The sequence below is a fragment of the Saccostrea echinata genome, unplaced genomic scaffold (assembly GCF_033153115.1).
Source record: "Saccostrea echinata isolate AGI-Se365-2 ecotype Australia unplaced genomic scaffold, CSIRO_AGI_Sech_v1 ptg000057l, whole genome shotgun sequence".
In the NCBI taxonomy this organism is placed as follows: Eukaryota; Metazoa; Mollusca; class Bivalvia; order Ostreida; family Ostreidae; genus Saccostrea; species Saccostrea echinata.
In genome coordinates this window covers 642501-666322 of record NW_026889806.1, presented here as the reverse complement: position 1 = coordinate 666322, position 23822 = coordinate 642501, and the positions used below count along the sequence as shown (strand labels likewise).

Genomic DNA, 23822 nt, shown 5'->3' with positions numbered 1-23822 from the left:
AACACACAATAACCCATTCTTACTTTGTAAATTAATTTGTCGTTTTGATATTTTTGATCGTTTACGGCAGGTTTTTCATATATTGAAGACCTTGACACATGATTATTTGCAAAGTGTAATATATATAAATTGTATATAAAACTATATGTGAAATGATGAGAACTATTCCCTGAATTGACTAGAAAATTTCTGTAATTTGTTGATAGACATAGAGTTTTGAACATCAAATAGTATCAAACATTTTTTTAAACTCATTTTTTAGTAAAAATAGTTGAAAAGCATTGGTAATTATAAAGCAGTTTTGTTGCACTCCTGACTGCAGTAAAATTTAAAAAGAACACAAAAATTCATTAAGTGTTGGCAACATCAAATGGTAATGAAACTGTGCAATGTTTATAGTCCAATACTTCATAATTAAAACAGATGAAAGTATTTAAAATTCGCATTTTATTTGGAATTGTTCCCTATTTATGCCAAAAAACTAGCTTAAATGTATATTCAGAAGATAAAATATATTTTATAGCATATTTTCCTTTACAGGACAAACACAGTAACCCACCAGAAAAATTCTACTCGTCATTTTTTTTTCTTTATTTTTATTCTTATTGGATGATTTATAATTCTAACATATTTGTTGCACTCCTGACCAAAAGCATTGGGACCTTTAAAGTAGAATTGTGAAGTGAAAATTACATAAGAACTTGTACTGTTGTTTCAGTGAAGTTGAGGAGGAATAATTTGAATTTTATGACAATTTTTAGTGTGTTTTTTTTTAACATCCATAAAAAAATCACAAAAAAGATAAAAACAAATCTAAAACTGAAAAAGGAAGGATTTTAATAAAAAAAAAAAACTGTCAATAATTTAGTATTAAATTATACAAAAAGATCATTATTAATTGATGAATACGTCTATGCTTGAATAGAAGTGTTTTTGTCACACAACTTGAATCTTTAAAAAAATGTGTTGCACTCCTGACCATAGAAATATAGATCTGCAGCACAGACAGATCCGGTAATTGATAAATCTATTTGGTAAAAATGTTCTTTGTGTCTTTCTTTTCCGAAATAAAAATCAGAAAATCATATAATGATAATAGTTTATTCATGCTTGGGAGCAAAACATCAAATGTTGCACTCCTGACATTATTGGGTATGCACATATACTTGACTCTAATGAATGCTGCTTGTGATTTATATATATTTTTAAGCTTTAAAATGTATATCAGTTATTGTTTTACACTTCGAAAATTGATTTTTGTCTTAATTTTCTTTCAGAATTTTACAATTGATGTTTTTTTCACAACACTACATTTTTTCTGTTGCACTCCTGACATGGTATCACATTTCTTTTAAACATCAGCCATGACCACAACTTGATTAAACAAAAGTTACTACAGCACACATTTAAAGCTCAATACTTTGAATATTATCAGGAAAGTCTTTATTTTCAACATAAAGCATTATTATTTATTTGACAGATCTCCAAAAAATATTGAAATTTAATGTCACAAAAAGGTGTTGCACTCCTGACAATTTTAGCATCATTTTTGGGCATAACTTTTTTTGTTAATTGAGATATCAACGAGATATTTGGCAGGTATTTAGACACCATCTTGAGACATATGCTGAAACATAGAAATCTATTTTCATTGCCTGTAGTTTTATTGTGGGTTGATAAATATGCGTTTGGTCATTTTTTTTTAATTCACCCATATCAGCATTCACTTGTAAAGATGTTTTAAGTCATAAGAGAACACTATTATTTTCATTTTTTTTTCTTTGAAAAAAATACTCATTTTGTAGTTAGATGAACCATTTCACAATTTTGGATTTAGTTCAATGCCCATACACTTATTCTATGCTATGTTTAGCTTGGCAAATAAGGGATTTCAATGTTCCATTTGATAAATTACTTTTACAGTCACATTTCACCTTGTGCATGTTTGAATTACAGATTACGTAAGTTATTTACTTTTGTATATTTTTTTCTAATATTTTTTTCTCACCTAAACATTACTTCTATGTACATATAAAGTTAAAAATATTGGACACTTTCTTAACTTTAAAAGATCTCAAAATTACATTATGATCATCTGTATCTATAATGAAAGCCGATAATCAACCACAATAGTAGTGCTAGCTGTGTTTTTAATCATGGAATCAAAACATTACAAAACTAACAATTTTTTATTTTGATTTTCTGATATTTTTACTTGAAAACTACATGTATGTAGAGCTTAAATACCATAATGCTCCTCTTTATTTTGTCCCTTTGTCAGCACGTGAGTATACACCACTTTCTCAGTTTGATCCTCCTCATTAAATGTTTTGTGAATCATGAAACAGTAGCTGAAAAGTATGTGACCAGCCATGAAATGTAGAAATTGGATCAAATGGGATGTGTTTGTTACAAACTGTAGATTATACTGGCTTTTGGCACTTGCTTTACGAGATATTTACTCACTTTACTGGAAAGTTTTTTTTTAAAGCTCTACTGAAAGGTTAATTTTCTTTTTTGGTAAAAAAAAAAAAAGGTCACGGTAGCCGAGTGGCAGGACGCTCGCTTCGTGATCGGGTGACCCGGGTTTGATTCTCGTTCGCCGCATCAAACCTAAGACGTAAACATAGGCAGGGACTGTTCCTTCGCCAAGCGCGAAAGTCAAAGATCGGGCGTTTGTACGATAAAGAACCTTCTCTGTTCAATGGCCTTCTCCAGCACGCTAGAGATTCATGGAGAGATACTTTTGACTTGGCGCCGCGAGGAATGTAAGGAGCGAAGGGACGTTAACCGAGGCTCTTGTAGGAGTACTCAATGGCCCCGAGTGCCAAGTGTAGGTCTAAATTTTAATCCCTTCACGGGTAAACGGTGACGTCTCTATATGAGTGAAAAATTCTCAAATGGGACGTTAAACATACAATCAATCAATCTTGATATAAATTATATTCTTAAAGCGCGTACGTCGTTGCTTTATAGACCAATTTCACTAACAATTACAAAGATTCACTCTACAAACTGCAAATCGCTTTATATTTGGTTCAACATTGACAATATCCATCATTTTACTTCCCATTTTTTGAATGTCCTAAATACTATATTTTCAGAAATGTCATTTTCATTTATTATTTCAATTCTAATTATTGTAGATATTTAAATGCTAATATCATTTCCACAGTATTTTTGTGTAAAATTCATATTAGCACATTATTGACAGGTTTTCTAGAAAGCAAAGTACCTTATACATAAAAATTATGAGATTCATTTTTTTTCTTTTTTGGTATAAGCATTCATATAAAAAGAGTTATGTCCAGTCAACTTTTGGGGTGAGATCTTGACAATACACCTTTTATATCTTTAAAAAAATTGGTTTCCACTGTGTACCTTATTGCAAATTCACATAAATGTGTTGCTAATTTTTGCCTAATAAAATCTTTTTTAAATTAGTAACCATGGCAAAAATGTTCGTCGAATTTTAATCAATTTTGATATGCAGAATTGATTTTGTCTGTTGTATGATGTTATTAAAATCAGACCAAAACTGATGAAGGAGTAGTATTTTGAAAGAAAAAAGTTTACAGATACACAAACAAAACAAAAAAAACGAACGGACATCTTAACATTGCCTAAGCTTTTTTACTGAACGGTCTTTGAAAACTTATTGTTGACATACATGGTATAAGTATCAAAACTTCATATACCGGTCACCAGGGACATAAATTAAACAAAACTGTAATTTCGTTTTCTTTCTAAACACTTTTTTCTGCTACACTGCATTTCTCGCCGATTTTTCTCCATTGTTTACTTCTCCACGTGCTCTAGTGCTAAAGAAAGCGCCAAGCATTTGGTGATAGGCATTCATAAAAAAAATTCTCAACAAGATTTTTAAAAAAAATGGTAAAAAAACAAAGCAAAAGTGAATTGATTGAAAAATGGCAAATGACATTTTGAAGGGTGAATTCTTTCTGGTCACAGAAACTTGATTCGGATGCTTGTGGATTATTAGACATCGTAACGTTACTGCATTGAGTCTTTTATTTTTTGTAAATCTCTTATTATATAGAGAGAACACGTTAGAATTCCTCAGGAATATTAACTCCTATGAGGAGAGATGTGCTCATCAGCTGACTGACTCGAGATTGTCACGCTTCACCGCATCTTCGCCGATCAAAGAGGGAGGTTCAAGACAATCATTTGTTTTCTTTTTAGCTCATCTGAGCTGAAAGCTCAAGTGAGCTTTTCTGATCACCCGTTTGTCCGTCGTCCATCCGTCTGTAAACTTTTCACATTTTCAACTTCTTCTCAAGAACCACTGGGGCAATTTTAACCAAACTTGGTACAAAGCATCCTTGGGTAAAGGAGAGTTTAAATTGTTAAAATAAAGGGCCAAGTCCCCTCCAAAGGGGAGATAATCAAGAAAATACAAAAACTGGGTGGGGTCATTAAAGGGTTTTTATCATGTCTCAAAATTTTTGGATATGACAAAGTTTACATGCTATTTAAATCATATATTTAAAAATCTTTGCTAGAAAATTAATATTTTTGATGTTTCAGTGATTCAAAGTTTGAATTTCTCAATATGCATATTTTGATCGCTGATGTTACGCGCCATTGCTCTGATGTCATAGGTGTCAATCCTGGTCAAGCGAAATACTTATTGTGTTTACAAAAGGGCTCATTTGTTGTATCTATTAAACCTGTTAGAAAATAATTAAGAGATAATTGGATAACTGACAGTTAGTAAGATATAATTTATGGCTTTAGGATGCACAAATGTGCACAAGAAAGATTTTAGGAAGAACTTTTTTTCCACATTCCAAGACTTGGTCGCGAGATGAAAGGGGGCATTTTTCTGCAAATGCGATGGTGTTTATTTCCATTCAGAACAATCGTTTATCGATCATATGATTTTTTTTCTGTTCTATACAATATTTTAAGGAAAGATACCTTTAAAAAAATATTATAAAATGAAAACACACATTTTTTAAAAGTCGCACAGAATCTAGTAGGAATATTATGAACTTTGTAATGGCGTAAGGCGCCATTGAAGAAGTGTCATTTCTAGTACATGATATTCACTTCTGGAACAGATAGAAGATATACAGGATTTATTTATATAAAATTAATTAAAATAATGATGAAGGAGAATTTAAAACTCCCATATTTATAAATGTTTACGGAATCCAAGTTTTACATTGAAATATATAGTAAAAATCTTCTTCTCTAGAACCACTGGGCCAGAAAAGCTTAAACTTATGTGGAAGCATTCTGGGGTAGTGTAGATTATAAATTGTTCAAATCATGACCCACAGGGGTAGGGCGGGGCCACAATAGGGAATCCAAGTTTTACATTGAAATATGTAAGAAAAATCTTTAAAAATCTTCTTCTCAAGAACCACTGGGCCAGAAAGGCTGAAAATTATGTGGAAGCATCCTGGGGTAGTGTAGATTCTAATTGTTCAAATCACGACCCCAGGGGGTAGGGCAGGGCCACAATAAGTACTACAAGGGGGAGGGAAAAATCAGGTGAAAAACAGCAAGGCCAAAGTTACTCAGGTGAGCGTTATGGCTCATGGGCCTCTTGTTTCTGAATTTGTACACATGTACATGACTTAAATTTGGAAAATGCATTTTGTGCATTTTTTAAGCTACGAAGTATTTTCTTTTAGAAATTTTATATCAATTTCAAACTTACTTTTGTACATTAGGATACAAACTTTCCAGTTGACCAAGATCCTTGAAATGTGTTGCAAAGAAGACAAAAGCCTGATTGGTAAAGAAAAAAAGGACATTTTAGCAGCAATTGCAAGTGTTTATTGTAATACACATGTAACATGTCAAGAATGCTGGCAAAAATTGCATAACATCAATCTCACTATCAAATTTAATTTTCTTATTTTGTACCTCATACTCAAAACTGAAATACTCAGCAGTGCATTCTAATTAAGAAGCATCACTAACAACTATAATAATTTTAAGAAGGATCTGAATTACTCTCACCAATTTTTATTAGTGTATGAAAATTAAAGAAAAAAAACTTTAACTGTAAAATAATGTAATAGTAAGAATAAAATCATAGGAAAGATCAAAATGAGAAAATATTGACACAAATAAATCTCTATCTCCAATATGTATCTTTGTATGAAGCTTGAATAGAAAATCTTCAACACTGAAGTGTAAGGTCATTAGAAGGTTAAGAACATAGGAAGGTTAAAGTCAAATTCCAAAAATTATGACCACAGGCACTTGGGGGCTGGACAACCCCCTCCCCCCTCATTTTTTTTTTATATCTGGGGACAACACACCTTTTTCCTATTTTGTACTCTAATATGCACTACCTGATATTGATTATGTAACCCTTTGTCTCAATAAGCTGTTTATAAATATATCGTTTTCAACTGATACATAAAAAGAGAGTATTATTGGAAAACAACATATTTAAAAACAGCATATTGAGACAAAGGGTTACATTATGGATATCAAGTAGTGCATATTAGAATACATAAATAGGGAAAAAGGTGTGTCGACCCCGATTTAAACAAGAGGCCCAAGGGCCTTAACAGTCACCTGAGTATAATGCAACAATTTACAGGATCCATAGAGTATAAAATGAATTGAAATGTGAAGCTTTGTTACCCAAAAGCAAGAAAAATAGGGTGATCAGGATCAACAAAATAATTAATCTAGTATTAATTAACAGTTCATAAATTAGGTTCTAATCTGTTCCCCATTTATCACTATCACCATACAGTATATTAACAAACTTATCAATAGAGCCCCCCCCCCCACTCCCCAAGCGAGAAACACCAGAGCCTCTCACCCTGGGACCAGAGGTTTGCCCACCATAAGTAATCACTTTGTTTATCTGCTTAACACTAAGAGCAGACAGGATTATTTAATAGAATTTAATAGAATTAATGCATTTTCACTATATTATCAAGAGCCCCACCCTTACACCAGCACATCTGACCCAGGGGTCATGCAATTCACTACTCTGGAAGAAGCATTCTTGCTCATCATAACTATACACTTAGCTTCTTTGCTTTTTAACCAGGAGAAGAAAAGAATATTTTCAAAGAAATTTTGCTTTTTCACTATATAATCAATAGAACCCCCCCCCCCCCTTTTTTTTACCAGAACCCTTGACCCTGGGGCCATGAAATTCACAATTTTTGAAGAGGCATCCTTGTGTATCATAACAATGTACTTAATTTGTTAAAATAATACCCAGGGGCAGAGAAGAAGATTATCAAATAAATAATTCACCTTCACTATAGGATCTATATAGCCCCACCCTAACACCAGAACCCCTGATCCTTGGGCCATGAATTTCACAATTTTGGAAGAGGCATCCTTGCTCATCATAACAATTTACTTAGTTTGTTTAAATAATACCCAGGAGCAGAGAAGAAGATTTTTAAACATAAATGCATTTTCACTCTATAATAAATAGAGCCCCGCCCTAACACCAGAACTCCTGATCCAGGGGCCATGAAATTCTTAATCTTGGAAGAGGCATCCTTGCTTATCATAACTATGTATTTAATTTGTTTAAATAATACTCAAGAGTAGAGAAGAAAATTTTCAAAGAAATAATAAAGATCTATATAGCCCCGCCCTAGCACCAGAACCCTTGATCCTGGGGCCATGAATTTCACAATTTTGGAAGAGGCACTCTTGCTTATCATAACTATGTATTTAATTTGTTTAAATAATACCCAGGAGTAGAGAAGAAGATTTTCAAAGAAATAATGCACTTTCACTATATGATCTATAAAGCCCGCCCTAGCACCAGAACCCTTGACTCTGGGGCTATGGATTTCACAATTTTGGTAGTCACTCTTGCTTATCATAACTATGTATTTAATTTGTTTCAATAATTCCCAGGAGTAGAGAAGAAGATTTTCAAAGAAATAATGCACTTTCACTATATGATCTACATAGCCCCGCCCTAGCACCAGAACCCCTGACCCCGGGGCCATGAGCTTCACAATTTTGGCAGAGTCATTCTTGCTTATCATAAATATATATTTAATTTGTTTAAATAATACCCAGGAGTAGAGAAGAAGATTTTCAAAGAAATAATGCATTTTCACTATATGACCTATATAGCCCCACCCTAGCACCAGAACCCCTGACCCTGGGACTATGAATTTCACAGTTTTGGTAGAGTCACTCTTGTTTATCATAACTATGTACATGTATTTAATTTGTTTAAATAATACCCAAGAGTAGAGAAGAAGATTTTCAAAGAAATAATGCATTTTCACTATATGATCTATATAGCCCCACCCTAGCACCAGAACCCCTGACCCTGGGGCCATGAATTTCACAATTTTGGTAGTATCACCCTTGCTTATCATAACTATGTATTCAATTTGTTTCAATAATACCCAGGAGCAGAGAAGAAGATTTTCAAAGAAATAATGCACTTTCACTATATGATCTATATAGCCCCACCCTAGCACCAGAACCCCTAACCCTGGGGCCATGAATTTCACAATTTTGGTAGAGGGCTCAATGCTTATTACAATCATGCCAACAGTTTGACTGCTTGATGTCCAGGAGTAAAGAAGAAGATTTTTAAAGATAGCACTAATTTTGATGGTTTTAGCCCCACCCCCAGGACCCAGGGGGGCAGGGACCATGAAATTCACAATTTTTGTACCCTTTCACCCATTGATGCTATATGCCAAAATTGGTTGAAATTGGTTCAGTGGTTCAAGAGAAGAAGCTGAAAATGTTCAAAAGTTTACGACCGACGGACGATGGACGACGACGGACGAAAACAGATAGCAATAGGTCACCTGAGTGACTCAGGTGACCTAAAAAGAATAAAAAAAAGAAAGGGGGTCCAGCCCCCAAGTGCCTGTGATTATGACAGTTGAATTGCTCTCTCTCTCTCTCTCTCCAATTTGTATCAATTTATGAAGTTTGATGAAACATCTGAAACAATTCCTTTGAAACTAGCAAATGGAATTAAAACAAGAGGCCCAGGGGCCACATCGCTCACCTGAGCACCTTGGCTAGCACCTTTGGCTATCCTATGTAAAACTTTGATCGCCCGTTGTGGCCCCACCCTACCCCCGGGTGTCATGATTTTAACAAACTTGAATCTTCATTACCTGAGGATGATTCCAAGTAAGTTTCATATTTTCTAGCACAGTGGTTCTTGAGAACAAGATTTTTGAAAGAGGTCATTATTTTTTCATGAATTCAAAATTATCTCCCCTTGGTAGAAGGTGTGGCCAAGTGTTTGAACAAACCTGAATCCCCTTTACATAAGGATATTTTGTGGCAAGTTTAGTTGAAATTGGCCCAGTGGTTCTTGAGAAGAAGTCAAAAATGTGAAAAAGTTTACAGACAGACGGACAGACAGATGGTCGCCGGACAAAATGTGATCAGGAAAGCTCACTTGAGCCTTCGGCTCCGGTTAGCTAAAACCAACAAAATTGAGATTTCACCAAAAAAAAACTTACTTTAAATCTGAGGAGATATTCACAGACAGCATGACAAATCCCAACACCTTCCTCTTGGCTAGTTCCTGTAATTTACTAAAAGTTTAAAGTGTGCTTCAAAGCAATACTGAATGTACAGATTGAACACTTGATCTCATTAGCCATCACATGCTCCATTGATGCCGTGTTTTGCAAACCAAAATTCTGACACTCTTAAACTATTTCAAGATGTTCTTTCACTAAAGGAAGTGTATTGTTTAATATAATTAATATTTTGCTCATAATTTTAATGACCATGCATGATCATTATCCAATCATATTTACTGATCAAAAGCTTTGTTCTAGGCCTGAAGAGGCTTGCTCTATTACATTTTAATTAAAAATAAATCAATAACAAGAGGCCCATGGGCCACAATGCTTACCTAAGTGAGTATGGCCATGCTGTTCTTCATCAGCAGTTTTTTTTCTACCCATTATTATATATTCATACAGTGTATGTAAAACACTGATCACTGTTGCGATTCCACCCTATCCCTAGGTGTCATGATTTGAACAAACTTGAATCTACACTGAGGATGCTTTCATATTCATAATCATGGCTTTGCTGGTCTTTGAGGAGAACATTTTTTAAATATTTTTTCCTATAAATTCCTAAGTAAACTTTGATCCCCTGTTGTGGCCTTACCTTACCCCAAGGGGTCAAGATTCAGACAAACTCGAATCTACACTTCCTGAGAATGCTTCCATATCAATTTGACTTATGGCTTTGCTGTTCTTGAGAAGAATATTTATAAAGATTTTTCCCTATAAATTCCTACATATCAAAACTTTGATCCCCCTTGAGGCCCCATCCTACCCCTGGGGATCAATATTTAAAAAATCAAATTCCATAACAAAATGACTAATCATGGCTCTGCTGTTCTTGAGAAGATTTTTTCCTATATAATGCTATGCAAAACTTTGATTCCCCATTGTGGCCCCAACCCAACCCCAGGGGGCTCATGATTTGAACAAACTTTAATCTACACTCTCTGAGGATGCTTCCATAATGTGCCAATCATGGCACTGCTGATTTTTTTTCCTCTATATATTCCTATGTAAAATTTGATCCCCCTTGTGGCTCTACCCTACCTCTGGGGGTCATGATTTCAACAAACTTGAATCTACACTAAGTCATGAAGCTTTCACATAAGTTTCAACTTTTCTGGCACAGTGGTTCTTAAGAAGAAGAAATGATGCCAATAAATTTTCACTAATTCTAAATTACCTCCCTTGAAAGAGGACATGGCCCTTCATTTGAAAAAATTTGAATCCCCTTCACCCAAGGATGCTTTGTCGCAAGTCTGGTTGAAATTGGCTTGGTGGTTCTGGAGAAGAAGTCAAAAATGTGAAAAGTTCACAGACGGATGGACAGACAGAGAGACAATGGACAAATGTTATCAGAAAAACTCACTTGAGCCTTCAGCTCAAGTGAGCTAAAAACTTACAAATAGTATTACACTACTTGTTTTGAATTAACATGTCATTAATATAATTCATCCATTGCTTTATTAAAAACCATAAGCTCTTCTAACAAGGTAGGTAAAATTCCCAGTAAAACATGAATATTGCAATGATATATGGTAAATATATATACATGTATATACCCAACAACTTAAAAATTTTAATACTATACCAATCACAAATACAAAATATTAATATTTATCAATCATTTAATATTGTATTTCACAAACCTCTTCCCAGTTCATCCATTATGATAAGAGATCTGTGACTGACATTTTGAATGATGTAGTTTACTTCTTTCATCTGTATAAGGAAGGATATAAGAGTATGTACATGAATTATTATTGGTTTTCAGATGTTGTCAAAATGATAGCATGTAGTTTCTTAGCACATATCAATATTTCCTAAATTATATACAAGAGGCCCAAGAGCCTTAACAGTAACCTGAGTACAGTAAAACACACTTGTAGCGAAGTACCAGGGAATACCTATATAACAAATCCTACTTTAGGCCCCCCAAAAAATTAATCAATTATTATAGTTTCTCAGGCACCACCACATCAGGTCAAAAACTGGCACATTGATCAATTTTTTTGACATATTGAAAATGGAAACAATTCAATTTTCTGTTTTTCCAAGTTGAAAAAGAAAACTGAGTTATTTCCCTTTTCATACATGCTAATAGATGGACGTTTTTATTAGATAAATAAAATTAATACGGTATTTTATAAATTAACTTTTAAACAGATGTTTGCAATAACATTATTTAAAGTTGAATACATGTTATAATTAATATAAGAGGACAAAAAAGTAAAAATCAGTTGATATCATTTTGTTGAATGACTGACATGAAAAAAAGGTATTTAACACCTAGCTGTTTCAAGTATATTCATCTATAAGAAATCCAAGTATGTTTAATTTTAATGTACTGAAGAATAAAATGGGGGAAAAACAGCCGTGTTTTTCAATCGCAGAAATATCCCCTGGGGTACAAGTATCAAGTCAAACCTGGTACAAATTTTACTTGCAAGACCATTTTACAGTTTACCAACACTCACAATTGTTTAATAAGGTATTACATCGTTCCACTTATTCCCTCGCTCAGTAAGCTCAACCTTTTTGCCCATTTTCTTTCTTAGTTCCACGTTATCGGCAATACATTTGAGAATGTGGGCGGACCTATCAAAAATGCCTCAATCAGATTCCTTGTCGGATTTTGCAATTGTATGTCAGTCAGATTCAATTGTATTTCAGTCAGATTCAACAGTGCCGTCACTCAATGCATCACTAGTTCGGTCGTAGTGTATACTTTCAAGCAAGATTTGAGATAAATTTTATTCCCAGTACAAATTATTCTTAAGAATTGGAATATACAGTTTCTGCTCCTAAGTTGTCACATTTAGAGTTCCATCACAATTAATGTACACAAATTTATACACAATGCAAAGAGGACATATGACAGCAATCTAAATTTGTAATAACTGGGAATAGCTAACCATTTTGGTCTCCATGGCATTTCTTACTACAATCAAGATGAGCAGAAAATTTGTTTTATTTATTAAATTAATGAGTACAAACTTGCTCAGATTTCTCAAAATTTCCTTTTGAGGGCAGAAAATGGCCATTTTTGCATAGAATTTCAGTTAAAATTGGTAGAGCAGTTTGACAGATGCTGCAATTGTTAAAAAGTGATGGATATGACATGTAATTATGGATATATAACCACTGAGAATGATAACCTCAGGTGATCTACACAGATATGATTATTAATACCTCTAACATGAAAGTAGATGAGTTGGACTCTATATCATCATCACTGCCAATCCTGGAGAAGATCTGATCTGTGATTCTGAATGAGGCATACTCTGCAGGAACAAAACATCCTATCTGGGCCATGATTTGTAACAACACTATCTGTCTCAGGTAGGTGCTCTTACCACTCTATAATAAAATCTAATTATTTTAATCAACATTTCACCTGTTCTAAACTAGAGGCAAATTTCTAAGTATATAGATGCTAAGCTAAAGTTTATTACATGTATGTATAAAACAACCTCAGTGAAATCTGCCTATATGTGGTCAAGAATTATTCTGAAATAATTGCAGTAATTTTTCTCACCATGTTTGCACCAGTGATGATATTGAAATTGCTGTCTTCAGTGGCATACTGTTAAGAAATTAATGGCAAAATGCATGAATTAAAGGAAAGGAAGACCTGATGGCAGATAAGTTTATTCTTTCTCTTTACTTGGTGAATACTGTTCTCCTTACTGTATTATTGGGGATAGGCATATCAGTGCTGATTTTTTCCAGGATCGGATGTCTTCCCTGCTTTATGGCCAGTGTATCTTTTGTAAAATCAGGCTTTACTGAAATTAAAAAGATATTCATTATTCATCAACTTGAGTATTTCCACAGAAATAAATAATTCTTGGCAATTACTAAAGCTCTCATGACGTTTTTTCCATTTGAATTTCTGTACCATAACTGGACAAAGTACAAGCATGAGCAAAGCTCTGCAACATGTCAATCATAGCCACGGCCTCCGACAGTTTGTACAGACAGCCAAAGTGGTTCCTCAGATCTCCTAAAAGCTCTGTCACTACTCTGTAAAATACAAATAAATGTCAGGAAAAAAGTATTCAGAAACATGCATTTCCAAGGTGCTAGCTTTCAGTATAAATTTTATTGTAAATCAATAAATGTACTGTAAATCAACTTTTGTGTGCATGTGAGAAATTTCCACGAGATTCATAACCTTGCTTTACTCATGTAAACTTCTCGCTGCAAACTAATTATTTCACTGTTTATTTAAAAAGAATATTTCCTCTTTCACAAAAATAAGTCATTGCAGATAGATTTCAAACTGATGAATAAAAGTTGTTGCGAATAATAGTTAGTACTAACTCACATGTTGGTCACCAGGTATATTTCATCCAAAGCCTCTTTTGCCCTGTCTGATCAAAGTATAGTTATTTCTGTGAATTTTTATAATTTGAATTATCTGAGATTTTTTCATATCAATATGTTTGAAGCATTATAGACAGCTGGAAACTTCCTCTCATTAATAAAAAAAGTGAATGATATTAAACTACAGTTGAACTTCGATATCTCGAACACCTATATCTCAAATACCATGGATATGTTGAAATGAGTTGGAAGTCCAAATTAACTTCTCTTTTTCTACATATTTTAAACTTGATATTTCAAATCCTTGGATATCTCTCAATTTTTTTTCTTGGTCCCATCAAGTTCGAGATAACAAGGTTTGACTGTATAATTAAAGCATACAGAACCCAGTAGTAATTAAAACATGCATACATTTAAACTGTTAAATTCATTTTTAAACAATCTTACTATTCAATCGAATCTGAAATGCAAATTAAGATAATGGTGAAGCATCAAAGGGATACTACCTGGTATAATAAACCTATTTATGTAAAATCAGTGCAGATTACAAGTCCAATAAAACCAAATAATGCTATTTCTATCTTTTTTTCATACAATAAAGAAGTCATGTAAAAAGAAAAAATTCTTTTAACCTAAATATTCTCACAATCTATATTCTTTAAAGAAACGCACATTAATTTAGTAATTCGGCAAATAAAATTAAGGAATATTGTGATTTTATACTTTGAGTTTATGGAAATTATTTGGTCACAAACTGAAGTTATTGATTATCAGAATTAATTCATAACAATAAATTCCAATCAATTTTAGCATTGAAATTAATAAAAGAATTTACCAGTTCTGTGGTGGTAAAACACAGTGTGTTTTTGGCTTTTGTAACTTTGATAAATATCTCAGGAAGACTCTCCTTGCTGTAGTTATGTTTTGGACCACAATTAAGCTGCAGAAAAAAGCCTCTAGTGGAGTTATATGAGGTCACTATTGGTAAATTGTATTCTTCTGCCCACTGGTTAGCCAATGCTGCAATGCAAACAAGAGACCCATGGGCTGGCACCGTGCTCAGCAAAGTCATCTAATATTTTCAAGAAATAAATAATTATGTTTAGATACATGTAAATGAAACCCCTTCTCGAAGACATCAACTGCACTTAAACTAGATGTGCCGTAATGCCACCAATGCCCCAGCAGGCAGCCAAAATTTCAAGTTGTAAATTTCACATTTGTGGCCGAGATGATTAGAAATTGTGAATTTTTAAATCTATTCCAAGTTCAAGGGTGATAACTGTCAAAAATTATCTGACAAGGACCAAACTTAAACTTGATTTTCTGGTAAAATACTTCCATATATGCAATTTCAACCTTATACATAAATCCCTTTTAAAGTTAGAGAGTGGAAACTGAAAATTTCTTATTTTTTTCTAACTTCAGGAGGGATAACTCTATCAAAAATCATCTGACAAAGATTAAATTCAATCTTGACCTGTATTTTCTGGTAAAATACCTGCATATGCAATTTCAATCTTATACGTACGAGGGTTGTCTGTAAAGTTCGTGGACAAGCTAAAATTTATTTAAAAGTTGCGTCATAGATATTTATTATTAGCATATTTATAATCCTTTACTATATGTGAATTACAAAATGAAAAAATTTTATTCAATTTTAAGGGTATAATTACAATTATTACTCCATTATTAGACTTGGGGTGGTGATCCCGAGCACAACAAAGTTTTAATTAAAAAGTTATTTATCACTTTATACATTTCATTTGTATTTTGTAAAATCCGCGGAAATTTGGATGGCTTTTACATTAGAAGGTTGATAAAAGTTATAACGTCAAACCTGTAAAATTTGAACGTTCAAAGTTTCGAAATGGCAGAGAAATCGAGGTCAGAGTTTATTAAGACAGGATCGTCATTGTTCGAAAAAGGAACGTTTTCGGAAAAGGTGGAGCAGAGAGTAGTGATAAAATTTTGTGTAGACATCGGAAAAACACCAACAGAGATCCATAAATTCCTTAAACAGTCGGGAAATCATGGTAAAGTAATCTATTCTTTAGTGTTTAAGTGGCACAGAAGATATTCGGACGAAAGAGACAGTTTACTAGATGACATGCGTGAAGGAAGACCATCTTTCCGAGATTGTAGTGCTGTAAAAAATGAAGTTCGTAACGTGACTTTGCCGTATTTCCGTACATGAAGTCGTTTTACAAGGATAGAGGTTTGATGATTTGCAGGATCTGAGATAGGAAGTGTGTTCAATATTATTTCACGTATGAAATCAGAACAGTTTGTGCACATTTTTGATAACTGGTTGAAGCGACATAAGAAATGTGTTGAGTTAAACGGTGACTACATTAAGAAAACTTAAATGTATTTAGCTTTTGACGTCGAGTAACGTCAAGGATTTTTGTTTCAGTGCTCCGGGTATGAGTGTGTATCTTTTTTGTATCTGATAAAATATAACTATTTGTGCTTTGTTTGTGATTAAAACTTGCATATTAATAAACTGAAACATGAATTTAATGAAAATAATAATTTCATGTATTTTATCAATGTTTGTCAATAATTATAAATGTTGTCCACAAACTTTACGGACAACCCTCGTACATCCCTTCAAAAGTTAGAGAGCAGAAACTGAAAATTTCATATATTTCTTTAAGTTCAAGAGGGATAACTTTGTCACAAATTATTGGATGAAGACCAAATTCAAACTTCACCTGTATTTTTCTATTAAAATACCTGTACATGCAATTTCAACCTTATACATACATCCCTTCTAAAGTTAGAGAGCGGAAACTGAAAATTTCTTAATTTTTTCTAAGTTCAAGGACCATCACTGTAGCTCAGTCGGTAGAGCGCTTGCTCTGTGATCAGAAGGTTGTGTGTTTGAATCACGGCCAGGACTGACCTAAAACGATAAAAAATAGGGAGCAACTGTTCCTTCACCAAGCACTCGGCACTTTGAAGTGAAAGTTGTGGGTTCTTCAGATGAGACCATAAAAACTGAGGTCCCGTGTCACAGCAAGCGTTGGCACGATAAAGAACCCTCACTGCTCAATGACCCTGAGTGCCGAGTAAAGGTCTAAATTTAAAGCCCTTCACCGGTATATGATGACTCTATATGAGTGAAAAATTCTCGAACAGGATGTAAAACAACATACTAGTACAATCAATCGATCTAAGTTCAAGAGGGATAATTTTGTTAAATTCATTGCACCACGACCAAATTCAAACTTGAACTGTATTTTCGATAAAATACCTGCACATGCAATTTTAACCTTATACATACATCCCTACAAATGTTAGAGAGCGGAAACTGAAAATTTCTTTTTTTTTTCTAAGTTCAAGAGAGATAATTCTGTCAAAAATCATGGGACCAAATTCGAAGTTGGACTGTGTATTCCTATGACCTATCCATATATGTCAAATCTGAGATGAATGTGTGCAGCTGTTGAGATTGGCATGTTTAGTATTTTCCGCTATGTCATGCTGTCCCAGTCAGATGACCAAATGTGCCTCTAATTTGAAGAGTTCCAGTAATGGAAATTGAATTTGGCACTTCTTTTCTTGAAAAAAATTTCAAAAAAAGTTTTGCCCTACATATTTTTTATGTAAAACCCTCTCCTGTTGATGTGCCCAAGCCTCAGGGGCCATGAATAAATAGAATTTAATTACATTTGGATGCTTTTATATATTCAATTGCTAAAATTGGCCTCCTAGAAGACTTTCTAAGATTTATCCTATATATTCCTTTGTCCAGCTTCGACCCCCCTATTGTGATCCCCATGTTTAGGCAGACAACAAGACAGTCGGACAAACTGGTACATGTATCAGAAATGCTTACTTTAGCTTTGGCTCAAGTGAGCTAAACATGAAAAAAAAAAAATATGCAAGGCCAAATACCATATAAGAAAAGCATTTTCTTGACACAAGAACAAATGACCTTTAGACTGTGATATTATGCTGGGAACCCAAAGCAATGGTCACCTGACTCATGTGACCTAAACAACATGGGACACAGTTATTTTCTGATTGCTTACACTAACTGTTTCATACATTTGAATCTGTATTTAGACTTACTGTTGATGTCCTCTATTATACCGCCATATGTTCCTCTTCCAATATCAAGTAAGCCTACAACAAATTTAATCAATACAAGATGCAAATGGGCCTAAAGGTCATGTGGGCATCATACGTTTTTTAGGCTACGAGCACTTTGGGGCCAGAACTAGTCTGCACTTATGTGGAATATTATTTTTCAATCTGATAAAGACCCTATAACCATCTTTATATTCATGCAACTTGTACCCTTGAAGTTCCTATAAAATTGACCTGGGGACCATGAATTTCAAAATTTTGGCATATATAGGTCTAAATGTTCATCATAATCATGTTTACAATTTCCTATTAAATGTCCATGAGTAGAGAAAAACATTTCAAAACATTTAAAATACTGTAATTTCAATATATATTACCAACTAAGCCCCAATATAGGGCCTAACCATGGACCCAGGGGTATAAATGTCACAATTTCGGTAAAAGGTTGAGTATACTCATTAGAATGATGCAAAGTTTGCCTGCTAGATGCCCATAAGTAAAGGGTATTTTGTTTTAAAGACATAATACATTTTCAACATATGATCAACATAGCCTTGCCCTGGAGTCTGAAATTTGAACCCAGGTGCTGGCCATGAATTTCACAATTTTTGGTAAAAGACTCATTCCTCATTATATTCATGATAACAATTTGACTCTTGATGTCCTAGCTAGAGCACAAAAAAGGATTTTTAAAGATTCTATAAATTTTGTTGTTTTGATCCCTCCCTCAGACCCAAGGGAGATCCATAGTTTTTTGAATTTTTGACCTTGAGAATAAGCTGAAAAAATGTTCAAAGGTTTACGACTGTGCACAACCAATGACAAATGACTTACAACGCAAGACAACGGATGAAAACAGATCACACAGGATCACCTGAGCGATTCAGATGACCTAGTTAAAGTATACAGTCATAATTTTTGGAATAACCAGATAAAAGAAGACTTTTGTGGCAAACCACATTTATATTTCTGTTGAAGTCAATTCCATTTAACCTTTGACTTTTTAATATCAATTGAAAATGAAGTAAGTACATGTATTACAACCCTTACCATTAATACTTCCCTAAAAAACAAAACAAATATATTTTTAGGTTTTCAAGTTCCTGAAATTATTCAAAATATAAGGCAAACACAGCATTAATTAATAAGATAGAATGAAAACTCACCTTAACTGCAAAACACTTTTGAGTGCGCATGTGCAGCATTCCTTTTTGATACTTGGTATCATCATGAATTATGCTAGCGATTCTGGCTTTCATCAGTGCATATCTACCATCTTCCAGTGACTGAAAGTTATCAAAACCTCAGTAAATTAAATTATTTACATTAATTTATGGATTTTATGTAAAGAAAGAATTTTTCAATGTTTCATCAATTGCACTGCATACAATGGAGGAAATGCATCCAGTCTTTACAGCTTCTGAAAACAAATGTCATATTGGATGAAAGAACACCTCAAAAAAGACCAATGATTCACTGTTTAACAAAATTAAGTACCTTGTTTCATCAGGTGGTTTTACAAGATGAAATACCTTATATAAATGTTTCATTAGGCATATGTACAAGATAAAATACCTGGTAAAAGTGTTCATCAGGTGGTTTTACAAAAGATGAAATACCTTGAAAATTTAAATGTTTTATCAGCAGGTTTACAAGATGAAATAAGTTGTAAAAATGTTTCATCAGACAGTTTTACAAGATTAAATACCTTGTAAAAGTGTTTCATCAAGCGGTTTTCACAGTTGGAAAGTGCATTCCTTAGTGGGTCTACCAGTTCTAGAATGTGTTTGAGGAGAATAAGGTTGTTAATGTTAGCCTCTGCAGTTTTCAGTGTCTCCTTTTTTGGGATCTGTACACACACTGAGAGGATGTGGTCAACATCCAGGAATCTGGCAATCACAGTCTGAATGTTATCAAACACATCCTCCTTCTCTGAATCACAACAATGAAGCATCATTTAACAACTACATTAAATAAGCAAATAACTACTTGCATAATCATTACATTAAAGTTCCAATTTCTTTATTAAAAAATACTAATAGAATACACCTTTAATTCATTTTCACAAAGTTTGAATATTCCTACTATCAGTAAGTCTCTTGAAAATTAACCTGTTGACTAAAATTATGTGTTGGCATCAAAACTGTAATTTATTACATGTAGTAATATATTGAATACTGGGTTAAGAAAAACTTTGAACCTGTGAGTTCTGAGACCACCTCTTGTCTCATGGCTATGGTTCCCTTGTCACAAGGAGGCTGTAAGATGTTGGCTCTCAGTAACCGGGCTCCACCAACTGTCTTTGTGTAGTTCAACACTCCATATAATGTATGCTCACTCTTAGGATCCCTTATGTTCTGTAACAGTTCAAGGTTCACAGCTGTGGTAGCATCTGTAGTCAAACAAAGAGAGAAAATAGTCTACCAACATGTTATGTAAGAAATGGTGTACACAAGAAAAACAAAGTTATGACAAGTTGCTAAGACAGCTAAACTTGTTTCAAATACTATGTAATTTGTAATACTTAATGAAGTTAGTTTGTTCCAAGGAATGCATGTTATCTGCTAATCATTAAAAAATATAAACAAAGCTCAATTTAGTGCTGTCAACTACTTATTTTCATGAGTATTATAGTTCATGCCTACGCCTGCAAAGAAAAAACAAAATGTGTTTAGAAAACACTGACGCTCCTTAGAGCAGCTCATGGCTAAAGTTTAGAGGTTAAAACTTTTCAAATGTAGATCAAACTCCAAGGTCAAGATCAAGAGGAAACAATGAAAGGTCTTGTCACAAGGAATACACATGAAATATGAAAGCTAGAATGACCAATTGTTCAAAACAGATGTGTTTTAAATGTTGGTAAAAATCTAAGGTCATGAGGTAAAAATGTTGGTACCAAAAGAAAGGCCTTGTCACATGAAATACATGTGAAATTTAAAAGTCCAAGCACTAACTTTTCAAATGTTATGCCACAGGTTAAACTTTTTGATTACACACAGCCAAAAAGACAGAAAAACACCAAAAAAATATAAGGGGGCATAAAAACATCCATGGATAGTAAGACTGCCATAGAATAGTATGTGTCATAAAATGTGACAATCAAATAGATATATGATTCCTTAACCCTCAAAACTATAATGAATAATCAAAAGTTATTAGAAATTATTATTGATTAATTTTTTCGTATGTGTTTATAATTCAGCACTGCCTCAGATCTAAAACCCATAGAAGATTTCAGTCTGACTTTGTCTTTACTGGAATTGTCAGCCCACAACTTTATTGGAACACTGATCCTAATTTATTTCCTACAAGTAAGTGAATCATTTAAATTTCAGTTTACCGGTATGTGGTTAATGTATATAATAGAGTTTGAAAGTACAGTGTCATGAGGTCATAAACATGTAATATATAGTAATCAAACCCAATCCCATCAAAATTCAAAAGACTATTAAGTACATCGTTCAGAGTATTCTTGAAAAGTAGGTCAAAGGTCAAGTTCATTTCAACTGTAACACTGGTATTTTTTAAAATATCTTATGACAAACAGTGCACATGATACATAGCAAAGACTTTCCACTCAAAGAAGATGCTGAATATTGGCACTGTGATCAATTTTGCGAAGTAGGTCAAAGGTCAAGTTTAAAGGTCATGAGGTTCCTAACCACAGTATTTTACAAAAGCTGTTGTGCCAAGCACAACATGAGCAAAATATCAAATCCTTGATTCTTAAAGTTCTCAAGAAACAGCGTGTGAGAGAAAGATGGACAGACAGATGCCGCTGCTCTGCAGGTGATACAAAAATGATTTGTTACAAGCAGGAATTTAACATCGGATTCCTACAAAAATGATTCCCACCATATGGCATGCCTAAACAAAGACTGTGCTAAAATTTCAAGCATCTGCGATGAGTAGTTGCTGAGAAAACTGTGACAGAAATTTGTAACGGACAGACAGACAGCTACACACAAAGACAGACAGACACACAAGGGTAAAACAGTATACGTCCCCCTCTCCTAATAGCTTATTTAGGTTTTTATTGAGGCCAATGGGTACTAAATTATTAAATAAATAAATTCAATTTTTTGTGAAAATAGACACATCTTACCTAGCTGCCACTACTCTTCTTATATATAGCCATTGGGAGGTACCAGATGACATTTTTTATTTTATTATTTTTTTTAATATTGAACGCTCATATTCGGAATGTTTTGGGACATACTTGTATACGTAATGCAAATTTAGCATTCAATAAAACGCCAAGATATTGGATGGTCAAGTTTTCTAAACTTTATGCAGGTTTTTATTATAGACTATTTATTTGCTATAAAATAAATATTACTGATGTCTTTAAAAAGACTTTTGTGTATATGAAAAGAGCCTATGTAAGAAAATAAAACCTATCAATATGTATATGACAATGTGCATTTTGATGTGATTAATTGATTAATCGGTCTATATGTTGCAGTTAACTGACTGGCAATTTGTTATTCCTAGCTTTTACATTATCTTTTTCAGCTCAACTTAGTCACAAGTGCAAGAAGATTGATTCAAGTACATGTATAATCAAATAAAGGACCAAACCCTCTTTCAAATAGATATTTATACATATAATTAAATAAAGCAAAAAAATGCGCTTATTAGAATTTCTTCCCTATTTTTCTGAGAGATAATGTTACATACACAGGTGCAAGTTGAGGACTTTATGCCTCAGATTGATCAAATGAAAAGTTCATAAAATGTTACTGATCAAAATACCCTACACAATCTTACACTTCAGAAACTGTGTTCAAAAGTATTTAGCTCATGAAATATTTAAATTTGCAAGAACTGTCTCTTATTAAAACAGATCCTAAACAGAAATCTACATTAGGCTCTTACCTAGTATACAAAACAGTCACAAAAATTACCTATCATAGTTGTATTTTCACATCCACTGAAAGTGACATTGATAGATGCTGGAGCTAGTATCATATTCTGCGTAAATTCCACATACTTAACAAGAGCTGCCGCTGCTGCCAAGCAGTAGTACCTGTTTCAAAAAACAAAGTCTTATGGTACATGTCCGTGTAAACATCTGTAGCATTAATTCTTATTTCTATAAAAGTACATGCTTTTCTTAATAAGTGCTTACTTGCTTGTTAACTCCATTACAACTGAATTAAAATCAGATACACACAGCTGTTTCACACATTGTAGACCTGAAAGAAGAATATTTATAAATCATATCGCAAACGAAATGTTCTGAACAAAATTGTCAATTTGGAAATCAAAAGGTGTATATATGTACAAACATGTACATGAATGAAAACGATATTATGTATGCAATCTGCTTTACCCTTGGTCTCATTGAAGTATTTTCTCTGAACTGTTGAGACATTAGAGTTCTGGAATTGGTGACTCACTAGCTTAAACAGCTTGGTCATGGCTCCATTGTCACAAGCAGTATTTGGCATTATTATCTAGTAGATCCATGTATAAGTTAAATTTATCAAGTAAGCATCTAATGAGATTACACATAAACTGAATCCTTTAAAACAATGAAGTTATCAGACCTGCCTATCCCAAACAATGTAATCTGTAGTTTTAGATAAATTTGTCTCAAGATTACACTGCAGCAGATTGATTCTACTTTCAACACAGAAAATACAAGTGTATTCACATAAGACAGACACTTATTGATGTACTCAGAGGACATGCCTTAATGTGATATTCAACATTGACATGATGGCACTGGTCAATTTCAATATTTCCTTTGCTACCCTGTTTGTTAATTTCAGCTTTGACATTTTTGTGAATGCCTGTTCATTGGACAGCTGCCTGTGATATAGTTTGAATGTATGACAATTTTGTATCAAA

At 33.5% G+C, this 23822-nt stretch overlaps 2 protein-coding genes across 2 annotated transcripts in view; one reads left to right on the top strand and one right to left on the bottom strand.

The window, feature by feature from the left end:
* The window catches only part of LOC133174152 (NADH dehydrogenase [ubiquinone] 1 alpha subcomplex subunit 5-like), a 173632-nt gene that overhangs the window by 67892 nt on the left and 81918 nt on the right, over positions 1-23822 (top strand). The window lies entirely within an intron of this gene.
* Positions 1-23822, bottom strand: part of LOC133174024 (mutS protein homolog 4-like) — a 35413-nt gene that overhangs the window by 1270 nt on the left and 10321 nt on the right. The window contains exons 8-26 of the mRNA XM_061309066.1: positions 23302-23425; positions 23098-23164; positions 22874-22995; positions 20167-20358; positions 19675-19898; positions 19133-19252; positions 19017-19029; positions 17949-18002; positions 14704-14888; positions 14316-14328; positions 13870-13915; positions 13441-13565; positions 13230-13327; positions 13078-13125; positions 12732-12899; positions 11189-11261; positions 9477-9541; positions 5693-5763; positions 2248-2351 (exon numbers count right to left, since the gene is read on the bottom strand). Of these exons, the coding sequence (XP_061165050.1) occupies positions 2248-2351; positions 5693-5763; positions 9477-9541; positions 11189-11261; positions 12732-12899; positions 13078-13125; positions 13230-13327; positions 13441-13565; positions 13870-13915; positions 14316-14328; positions 14704-14888; positions 17949-18002; positions 19017-19029; positions 19133-19252; positions 19675-19898; positions 20167-20358; positions 22874-22995; positions 23098-23164; positions 23302-23425 (1912 nt within the window). The remainder of the gene's footprint in view (positions 1-2247; positions 2352-5692; positions 5764-9476; positions 9542-11188; positions 11262-12731; positions 12900-13077; positions 13126-13229; positions 13328-13440; positions 13566-13869; positions 13916-14315; positions 14329-14703; positions 14889-17948; positions 18003-19016; positions 19030-19132; positions 19253-19674; positions 19899-20166; positions 20359-22873; positions 22996-23097; positions 23165-23301; positions 23426-23822) is intronic.